At 30.1% G+C, this 12218-nt stretch overlaps 1 protein-coding gene across 17 annotated transcripts in view; it reads right to left on the minus strand.

The window, feature by feature from the left end:
• LOC143076423 (RIMS-binding protein 2-like) overlaps positions 1-12218 on the minus strand; it is a 152966-nt gene that overhangs the window by 127888 nt on the left and 12860 nt on the right. The window contains exon 1 of one of the 17 annotated variants that reach the window (XM_076252200.1): positions 5496-5549. The exons of the other annotated variants lie outside the window; for them this stretch is intronic. Coding sequence (XP_076108315.1) covers positions 5496-5534 — 39 coding nt within the window. The 5' untranslated portion in view covers positions 5535-5549. Of the gene's footprint in view, positions 1-5495; positions 5550-12218 lie in introns of those variants that run through there. 17 annotated transcript variants of the gene reach the window in all.

Raw genomic sequence — 12218 nt, forward strand, 5'->3', positions numbered from 1 at the left:
CCTTCTGAAATATAAAGCTTTTAAGAAGTGAGCTAACACCGCCGCCGCCGCCGTAGTCGCCGGATCACTATCCCTATGTCGAGCTTTCTGCAACAAAAGTTGCAGGCTCGACAAAAATTAAACAGAAGGAAAACTATTTATAAATAGAGAACAATTCTTTCATTTTTCAATTAACAAGTAAAATTTCTAGGAAAATATAGAAACAACAGAGTGCTTGGAGGCTTTTTATATGGTCTGTTGTAAGGCCCAACTCCTTCCCTATCAGCCTATGTGACAAAAACCTAATTTTTCAGTGGCAGTCCCAATTTCAAGTCCATCCGTCATCCTAGACTGCATAGCTTACCTTTAAAATTTCTTGTTATTTATAAATTTGTTGTAAGCATAAAAAAATTGCAACATGGCCTCAGCCAAAATAAAATATTATATTTTTTCTCTTAATCATCATGATCATGTTAATAAGAATAAAATTTTGTATTGATTTTTTTTAACAAAAATATATATTCCATTTCACACAATTTTTTTAACTTTTAAATAAGGTATTTTACCCTAAAATGCAAGATAATTGAAATAACAATATCAACATTGGGAATTAATTAATTTAAACACATATTTATATATATATATATATATATGAAAGAAATTTCAAAATCAATTTGAATCTACACAAAAATCACAGTCCAAGGGAGATAACTCAAGATTTTAAATTGAAAAACAAACCAAAATATTGGGGGAAAATGTTTTCTTTTACATTATAATTCTATAAAAGAGTAAATAGATATATATAGCTACATCATGGACAATAATTGGGTTAATAATTTGATTGTTGTCCAGTCACAAAGATTCGATTCATTTTTGGAAGAAATAATTAATTAGATTAGACATGTTAGAGGTTAAGAATTAAAACTGAAACCCCAAAAAATTGTTTATGACCTCACTTTGATATATCCCTATTCAGTGGTATTCATATCTCAAGGTGAAGGTCAAATTTCTTTTTAAGATTACAGTTTGTCAGTATGATTTTTTTTCCTGAGATAAACTAATTGATTGAATATAGTTAAAACAAGAATTCAATCATTTTTTTTCGAAACTGTTCATAAATGGTCAAATTAACAGATTATTTTACATACAAAAAATGTAACAGCTTATATATACAAACATCAAGAATGTGTCCATAGTACATGGATGCCCCAAACCCATTATCATTTTCTATGTTCAGTGTACTGTGAAATTCGGGTCAAAACTCTAATTTGGCAATAAAATTAGAAAGATCATATCAAAGGGATCATGTGTGCTAAGTTTCAAGTTGATTGGACTTCAAATTCATCAAAAAACTACCTTGATCAAAAACCAGAAGCGTTAAAGACGGATGAAAAGAACAGATTGAAAAAATTGGGAAAAATTTGTTTGATTATATAGGGAATGACTGAAGTGTGAAAAATTTGGTTGATTATATAGGGAATGACTGAAGTGTGACTGGAGGGGGCCCCCCTTAAGTCATTTAGCGGGCCCCCCTTAAAAAAGTTCTGGATCTGCCACTGTATCTATCTACATGTTTTACTAAAATTATAGCATAAAGCTTGAGGATATTTGTTGACCTTTTATCATTTTGACAAAGTTAAATCCTGACATGTCACTTCATTCAGCAGCATCATCCAAATGAATCAAAGAGCTGAAAGCTCTGAAGAAAAATGACGCCACTGTCTCTAATATTGGGATAGTTTTTATGCAAGTCTTGATTTTCACATACCGTAATTAGTTTAACAATGCAACATGTCTCGTAAGCATATAATTGATATTCGTATATATGTGTGTGTGAAGTGAAGGTGACAACTGGTAGTTTTTTTAAGACAAATGAATAGGTCAAGACTACCTGAATTGTACAAATAAATACCGTAGAAAGGCTTGTATATTTCTCACTGGTACATAGTCTGAATCCGGGTCCGTTCGCGCCCACTCATGTTCGCCCCCTTTCACTTTCACACCCTAAATGTTCGCACCCAATCTTAATTGGTTTTGTGTTTAATAACTCTGTAAGCAAGTGTTTTCTTATAAGTATAATTGTTGTCATTGTCTCAAAATAAAGTGAGACAGCATTTTTATGTGTTGAATAAATCTTAATCATGTTTTGGATAGCGTATTGTTAAAAATAATAATAATCCTTTCTAATTAAAGTGGTATTTTGTCAACGTTTTATTTTGTGTTGAATAACTCTTAATCATGTTTTGGTTAGTGTATTGCTATAACTTTGTTTCATTGACTTCTTTCAAAATGAAGTGAGATTCTGACTATGTTTTTTTCTGTGTGTTGAATAGATTTTATCATGTTTTGGTTATAATAGTGGATTGCTATATTTTGGTTCCTATATTTTATTGTTTCGTTGTTTCAGATCAAAGGGACCAAGCTGTTAAAAACAATTATCTTTTGTGTTTTTCCTTTAAAATCTTCAATGTTTTACTCATACCAAGCTATAAATACATTCAGTATTTACACCAAAGCAATTTAAAACAACAATCATGATTTTCCAATTATTCAACTTGAATTTGAATTAAAATTGAGCGTGAATGAGTAGAGTGCGAACGACCTTGGGTGCGAACGTGCGAGGTGCGAAAGTGTATTGGGCGCGAACAGACCTGATACCACAAAATATTAAGTAAATAATCTTTTTGTTACTGTTATCAAAGGTCTAATGAAACTCAGGTAATTTCAAACATTTGTCAAAGAATTCTAGTCAAACCGGCACCTGGTTAAATTGGCACCTGGACAAATCAGCACCTGGTTAAATCGACACCTGATATAGTCAATTCGTCACCCATGTTAAATATATATTTTAACAGTATTTTAAGCAAAAAGAGTAAAAATAAGTAAGGGGTTGCCAGAATTTTTTTCAGTATTTAAGCAAAAAGAGTTAAATACTAGCTAACTTTCACATTTTTGGGTGTTCATTGTACATTTTGTATATATTTATTTTTCTCAACTAAATGACATTTTTGGTGTATTTTTAATGATATATATATGAGTAGTCAAAATAATTATTACGTCTGGCAAGGCTTTTTAAATTTTATTCTGGGACACCTTTCTATGACCGCAAGGCTATGTTAATTTTTTTCTGGGACGCCTTCCTAAGAAAGCCTTCCTACGAACTTCGTAGGAAGACGTCACAGAAAAAAAATAAAATAGCCTTGCCAGACGTCATAATTATTTGGACTAATACATGAGATATTGGATATTTTTATGCATTATTTAAACCAGTTGAGCATTTTACAGGATTGTTTGTTTAATGCTTTTTAAACTTTACTGAAAAAAAACACCTTAAATTTGCTTATTATTTGGCATGAAAGTTTGATTTATTGAAAGGGACTCATAGTTTTCCATTTTTTTTTAATAATTGTCTAATTGTTAAAACAACAGCTTGGGTAAGGGTTTCGTTGTTTACCTTTATACACAACAACATAATTTCACTTTGGTTTCGTTGTTTACCTAAATACACAACAACATATTCACTATGTACTTGGTAACAGTTATTAATTAATTAAATGTTCCTTATATGATGACATTAGGTTTGAATTGTTGTTCGAATGTTCAAAATATATTGACAATTTCTCAATGTTAAATGATGATGTCAAACTTGTTGAAATAATGAAATGTTCTGATATTCAAAAATGTTCAAGCAAATGTTTACATAAGAGTTTTATGAGACGAAAATTATTTTCTTAATTATTACTAATAACATACTAGTTGTAAAAGTCTATTTTATGTTTTAAAAGTCACTGTGATTAATTTTTTATAAGATAATTAAATATGTAATCGTTAATTTTTAGATGAAATTATTTTAAAACTTAGAATATACATGTATATTTTATTCTTTTTAACTTATTTCCATACTTTTTAACAACATTCATTTCGGATTTTATTTTTTGCTCAAATATATATGCTTTTAAATGCATAAACACGTTTTAACTTTTTTTGATGATAATTTTATGAATTTTACCGTTAAACTCTATAACAAAATGTAATAATGTATATAACATGTGTTAAGTGTCTCATAAGTCAAATTTATGACTGGGTATTGATTGTTTTATTGTATACTGTGATTTGTAAATATTGTCAATCAATATGTGACACTATAATAAAATATATATTTATTTATTAATTAATTGAATAGAAAATATTATAACAAATATTATTGGATGCCGAATTGACGTCAAATAGGTGCCGATTTGACTAGATGCCAATTTAACCAGGTGCCGACTTGACTTGTACGTTTCAATTCCTCTGCGATCGTTTGCGGTATTTTCTTGAGAAAAACCTATTTTCCATCATCAAAGAGAAGAAGAAACTGCTTGAAAATGATTCTGGAACGCTTCATGATTGTTAAAATAAGTTAAATTCACTCAAAAAACAATTTTAAAACTTGCGATGTTTAAACAGGAAGTTTCAAAAGCACGTGTAAAAAAAGAAATTAACCGGTGAGTGGAAATCCGTACATAACAGATATCACTATAGTACGACTTTGAAAGCAAAACAGTTCCATCCTTTTGTAAAACAGTCTTTAATATACCTATCACATTAATGTTTGAAGGGTCTTAAGCTTATTCAAACCATAAAAGTCAGTATGAAACACCAAAACGGAATGAACAATAACCGATTACGTTTTGTAGTTTACAAATTCTAAACTGGTTCCCGTCAAACTACAACACTTTGTCCGAGTGTAGTGGAATACAAGCAGAAACCAGTTAGTTTGTAAACTGGTTCCTGGCTGATTACTACACAATGACCTCTCATGCATAATTAATGATAACACAAGCAGATTCCAGTTTGTATAGAAAATAGTAAATACGAAACCAAGCGCGGTAGGCAGAGAAATGTAATGAAGTTCAGGTCGCCAGTAATGGAACAATGACTGCGTCATTTTCCAAAAAGGGTATAAATCTTGGGCTCAAGAAAGAAAGACCAACTTAAGAGGCACATAAATCTTATTGTTCATTAAGTGAAGGAAGTTGGTAATATTAGTCCTGTTAAATAAATGTCACATTCCAGGGAAAGAGTACAGGGTTCTAGAAAAAAATACTGTACTGTAGTGCAATTTTAAGCATACTATAAGGTAAGGGTTTTAATCATTGTCAAAGTACAATAACGTACAGGTGATAATATTTGTCCTCTGATGCTTTAAAAATGAATAATTACCGGTACATTATATTTTACTTCATTTTTATAGTAATCTAGTTTTAGAGATCTCAGCCCTCCCCCTCTTTTACTTGTCATTCTTTAACTATGGATTACTTATTCCTTAATATGAAGTACAGTGGTTCAACTCTGAGTTTGGGGACGCCAATGTTGTTTTCTCTTTGAAATGCTTAAAAAGGATTAAAATCCCATTTATAATAGTCAATAATTATACTATCAAAAATAAATATCTTTTCACACACTTTAAACAATGATAACAAATAGACAATAATTACCGCAATCATAAATAATTAATAAAAATCCAACAATACCTTTCCTACGTTCATTTTAGATGACATTCCATTGACCATTTTCTAATTCAACCTTGGCAGATATTTCGCAGAGATCATATTACTTTTGTCCTATTAACGGGTTTTGTTTTCCGTTCTCTACACACAGTAAATATCTATTGTTCCGATACAATAGATTCCTAACACACTTTCTGACTTATCAATCTGAGATATAGATCTATATGGTAAAGTTTGAGTACATACTTCCTATTGATGTATAGCGTACAATCTTAACTTCTCAACGCTTGTTTTTAAAAAGACCGCCAAGTTTGTAAAGATGAATATGTGTTAAGTTTTAAGCACTATAAAATCGTTGTTGTTTTCAAAATGATAATACAAATATGTTTCCTCCTTCCAAGTTTGTAAAGATGAATGTGTAAAGCTTAAGCACTGAAAAATGCATTTGTTTTCAAAATAATAATACAAATATTTTTTCTCCTTCTATAAGTACAGATATTTTACTCAACTATGATTAAATTATTTAATAATCCTGCATATATCTCCAAAGTAAATAATAATCCAAACCTAGCTCAGTCACTTCACTGGTATTGAGAGTAAATCACTCTATTTCTTGAATTCTATAGAATTGTTATTTAGACATATACATGTACATAGTATTTGGATTTCAGCACATTTCAGCATACTGCTCCTCTCAACATCCATTGAAATCAAATTATGTGATTAAAAATACATGTTTTAGTAAAAAGTAAATTTGTGTATTTTTAATCTAAATCCAATCACTTACATGCAATATAATCATGTATAAGGAAACTTAAACTTGAAAACAGAAAACTTTTTATAATAAGGAAATTCCAATATAAACAATGTAAGCAAAGTGACTTGCTTTATTTCTACACTTTATATAGATCACAGGTTAATCACATGAAGTTCCATCAAAGTACATGTGGACTAAGACCTTCCTGGAGTCACCAGTCTCAGACAAGACTCAAGACTTACAGACTGGTGCTCAACACTGGTGCTTAACAATCTAGTTAACAGATTCCAATACATATAGATTTGAATAAAAACAACTATTTATGTCCATGTAAAAAGACCATAAATCAAAAAAAAATTGTAGGTTTAACAAACGACCATCAATACAAACAAAATTACAGTGTACCGTACTCGAGACCTGATATTTTAATATACATATTTGTTTTGTTTGTCATTTTTACGAGTATTAAAAGTAAAAGAAAATACATCATTCTGTTGACAGTTTACAAACATTGTCTGGTTACTGTGTATTCTGTATTGTTTATTGATTATAGCTTGTTGGTATAAAATTTGTTTTCTATTTATGGTATATTTAGTCCCACTTCAGAGTGATAGCCCCAGGTATGATTCTATTGAATGTGTGATTCTATTGAATCTAGATAGAATTATGTTAGTCCCACTTCAGATGGTTAGACTCAGGTATGATTCTATTTAATTTTGATAGAATTATGAATGATACCATCTTATACTGTTTGAGGTTAAAACAATAAAAGAGGTTCTGGACATGTATCAAGACACTTGAACTAAATGGTTGCATAAACATGAGTGGTCAACGCAGTGGTCAATATTGTGATGTGGACTGGAAATTAAAGAATGGAAAAAGAAAATAACAATGGATTTCTAAAATAAAATGTCAAACATGATGGACATCTGTTTTCAAATTGTTTGTGTTACATCTACAGAAAGAATCTACCAAAACATTGTTGACCAGTGTTCTTAGTGACAGGATAAATGGTTAATAAGTTGTAGATTTTGAGAGGAACAAATCAACATGATAAACTGTCCTATCAGATGTCATTTTACATCAAATTTCAAAAACTTTATTATTCAAGAAAATATATTTGTTATACAAAACCAAAGTACACAAAAAAGTAAAAAGTAAACAAAAAATATTGAAAGTTGATCTGAAGCCAATTTTTTATGTTATATTGAATTGAGGAATTCATGACTTAGCAATTTAAAGAGCAGTAATACTCTTGGAAGAAATCATACAACACCTGTTCATAACAAACATTTAAACATTAAACCTAGAAAGAAATAAGACAATTTTATTCAGCTAATAAGCTTACCATCCTGTGAGAGCCATACATTTTTCATCTAGATATTCCAAATGTTCGAAAAATTTAAACCAGAACTATCGACAACAAACCAAAACTGAAATATGTGAACTATACACTTATCAATTACGAAATTTATTTCTCATTTTAATAACAAATCAAAACCTATTTACAACGCAATTAGGTTAGGTCTATTCAATGAGTAAGCATTCAATGTTAGCATTCAAACATCATAAAATCTATTAAATTATCATGGATCATTGGCAGTGTGCAAAAATCATCTATTGTTACTTAGCCTGTTAAATTTGATAGGGTACATTGTCGCTCACATTATTTTTCAGCACCCCAATCTATAACAATTACGGTCATAATTATCAAACAACTAAATCAAGATTCTTTTATTTGAACAAACTTTATCACTTAAATGCTCCACAATTCAACTGTCAAGGTGCACAATAAAAGCTGGACCTAAATTTTTGTACATAATAAAATAGATCTATAAATAAAGATAAACATCAAAACACTACTAGGTAATTGTGATAAATGACTTGAAAACCACTTATTTCAAACAGAGTTATCCTTCTTGTTTCATTTCTTTCTTTTTTTTAAATAAAAGACAAAATAAAACGTATAATATGTTAAAATAATTAGTATGTCAATAAAACAACACCAAATAAAAAAAAACAATTTATTTTATTCAGAATTTGAGCTTGACCTCATGGTATGTTTCCTCTTGAAAAAATAAGGAAAAGAAAAAAAAACTCTAGTCATGATCATGAGCGTCTGCATGCAGTATCAGACCGTAATAAGTCAAAATTATAATATTCAGAGGAAAGCAACTTAGACAAATTCAGGGGTCAAGAATTTATAGAAAATCTGTTTGCATCATCTTCTCAACTTAGATGAGTCCAAATAAGCATCCAGATAGTTCATCAGTTGTGTCAGTTGAGCCAAAGATATCATAAGTTTAAAAATCGATAATTTCCTTGCCCTTTTTTCGTCATACGGACTTAGAAAATAAGTTCAAGTACATTTTTGTAATGAAGTGTTATTTCTTCAGTTTGACAGACTCCCCATGTACAATAATGAGTCTGTTGTCTGAGACTTGCTTCCTAAGAATCATAATGACCAAGGGAGATAACTAATCAAGAATCATAATGACCAAGGGAGATAACTAAGAATCATAATGACCAAGGGAGATAGAATCATAATGACCAAGGAAGATAACTAAGAATCATAATGACCAAGGGAGATCACTAAGTAATTCAACACCAAACATTAGTCCATAGTTCATGACTGCCCCACTCCAACTATCATTTTCTACCTTCATGACCATGACTTTAGGTTCAAAACTCTAATTTGGCATTAAAATTAGAAATTTCATATCATAGCTGGGAACGTGCATACTATAAGTTTCAAGTTGATTGAACTTCAACTTTATCAAAAACTACCTTTCCGCTTCTAGTTGATTTTGAATTCATTGCTGTCTTAGAATTTCTATATTTTCATTCAACTCTTCAAATATCAATCTATAAAGTACTTGCATGAAAATATTTTATCAACATCATGAATATGATAATTCAATGTCACATGCACTTTGTCTCTAAAAAAACCCACATTTCTTGGATTTTGGAATAGCAAATAACAATATCCATCTAGATCTTCAATGAAGTGTACAAATTTCCACATTTACAGTAAGTAATTCATTTGTAAGATTTCATATTTCCATGTTGATATAAAAAATTATGTGTGTTTTCTTATTATTTATGGCTGTATTTTACCAAAAACAAATTTGTTAGAAATTAATCTTTTTCAACTTTGTAACATAAGGGTAGATAACTCAGATATAAGGGGATATAACTCAATCAGATAGAGTTTAACTTTTATGAAAGAATGTGTTGTAAATTTAAGACTAAGAAAAAAATCTTAGACAAGTGCCGCTGTGCTCCTTAAATGTATACTTTGTAAATATAAAAGACTTATAGTATTATATTTTATTGTGTGGTATAATCCTTATGACATTTAATTCAATACGACTCTAACCTATCTCTCTGCAAGGATTTGTATATCAAAAAGGATTTGAATCTCACTGTACAAAATCCTTGCGCTCTGTAATAAAATAGACTGACAAAAGGTATTAGGTATGTCTTAGGTTTACACAATATAACACAATCTCATTATAAATTTTATTTATTTTTACACAACAAAAATCCTTTTTAATCTCTCAGGACTTAAAACTTCTAAACAAAATAAACAATTTGACTGACAAAAATATTTATTTAGAGCTTTTTAAAATGTCAATAAAATTTCAAATTGCAAAATGAACAAAATAAACTCTTGCTTTTAAAATTATCAAGTTACACAATATGATTAGTATTTTAAAATATATATATATGTCATGTATGTCAGGTAAAAGAGCCCATTTTGAAATATTTATTAAATTTGCATTTGCAGTATAGGGGGTACTCATTTATTAAAGTACATGACTACATGCAAAGGACTTATCTTGACCTTCTGGCTGTCGTAAAATCAAGAACAGAACTTAAATTAGAATGAACTATTATTGTATATGAAACAAAGATAAGTTCTGCACAATTCTTTTAAAAGAGCAAATTTAACAAAGATAATGTACATGTAGTTGAAAAGCCATGAATTGGTGGTAATACACCTGTGACCTAATATGGGAATCTGCACGTACATTTACCTTTGATCTTCTGCTAATATTTCTTGCTATTTAAGTGAGATATTACAAACAAGAATGTGTTCACAGTACAAGGATGCCCCACTCCCACTATCATTTTCTATGTTCAGTGGCAGTGGTGGATCCAGGGGGGGGGGGGGGTTCCGGGGGTGCGCACCCCCCCTTTATTTTTGCCGATCAATGCATTTGTATCGGGACATATGTTTTGCACCCCCCCTTTGCCCTGGGTTAGCACCCCCCCTTACGAAAATTCCTGCATCCGCCCCTGAGTGGACCGTGAAATTGGTGTCAAAAATCTAATTTTTGGGCATTAAAATTAGATAGATTATATCATAATATGATACATTGTGTGATAAGGAACATGTGTACTAAGTTAGTAGTTGATTGGACTTCAACTTTATCATAAACTACCTTGACTAAAAACTTAACCTGAAACAGGACAGACCGACGAACAGACGAACTAACAAATGGACACACAGCTAGACCAGAAAACATAATGCCCCTCTACTTTTAGGTGGGACATAAAAATGAAATCTTCTGAGTTGATTGAGTCTCAAAATACATTTTCATGAGAAAAATTCCTTGAAATAGGAATTTACCATGATTATTGGTAGACTGCAGAGAAGCTTAATTCAGATAAAATCCAAGTTAATTTTTTTCAATTTTTGCATAAGACTACACAAATTTTCTAAAAAAAATAAATTACCTTAGGTGTTTGTCATAACAAGTGAATACAAATAAAAAAAAAATCAAAAACAAATCAACTTATTATTATTTTAATTATAACATGGCCTGATTATTAGATTAAAGATTAAAAAGTTTATATGTTTGTATCATAGAATTCCAAATTTAATATGTTTATTATGTTTATGATTTTAATATTTTCTTTGCATATATAAAACTTCAGCCAACCATAAACTTCAAAAGGAATTTATAATCATTTTGAATGCATTCATATTTTTATGTCAAGTTTATTATTTTTATGGGACATTTTTGTTGACTTTTAAACTTAAGAGTGTCTGAACATTGAAGCAAAGAAGAAATTTAACACCTCTGTATTGTGAATGGATATCATCATAAATACAAAACACAAATCTGAATTACAAGGCCAAATAAAAAAGTATGTGTGTTGCAGACTGCACCCCTACCTCACCCCAAAGTTTTTTGGGCCATTTTTGATTAAGAATTGTGAAAGTCACAATGTTGCTCCCATAGATTCAAAGTTAAAAAAAAACTCCCTACCTCCCCCCCCCCCTATTTTTTGTCAGTATGTGACAGTAAACACACAATCACATACTTTTTTGTTTGGCCCAATTCTTCAACCACGGGTACATGTAATGCAATACCGGGTCAAGAAGATAAAACTGATACAGCTAGAGTTTTATAAAACTCTGTAAACTATTGAGTTGTTCAAATTTCACCTCTCTTAATTATACATGTTATAAAGTTGTAAACATCGGAAAGACTTAAGATTTTTGTTCATGGGATTGGAATTAAATACAACAAAAATTTGTCTCAAATACATACATGACAAATACATTTATAATATTTTTACATTAATATCAATTCATTTTCAAGTAAAAATAAAAATACTCAATTTTTCAGCTTGTTTTAGGGATATATTTGGCTTACTTTGTTTTTATTAGAAAAGAGAGGCATAAATTAAAGTTCTCCTAGGAAACCACACAGGAATGGCATACTATAATGTATTACTAAATCTGTTATTATTGGATATAAATTAAATAAGATGTGGTATGCGTGCCAATGAGACATAGTTTACTCTCCATCCAAGTCATAATTTGTAAAAGTAAACCATACAGGTCAAAGTATGGTGTTTAACATGGAGTCCCAAAAATGACAAGTGTAAAACCATTCAAACGGGAAAACCAACCGTCTTATCTTTACAAAAAAACTGAGAATTCATATAAAAAACGAGAAAAAAAAAACACTTAT

The sequence above is a fragment of the Mytilus galloprovincialis genome, chromosome 5 (assembly GCF_965363235.1).
Source record: "Mytilus galloprovincialis chromosome 5, xbMytGall1.hap1.1, whole genome shotgun sequence".
Classification (NCBI taxonomy): domain Eukaryota; kingdom Metazoa; phylum Mollusca; class Bivalvia; order Mytilida; family Mytilidae; genus Mytilus; species Mytilus galloprovincialis.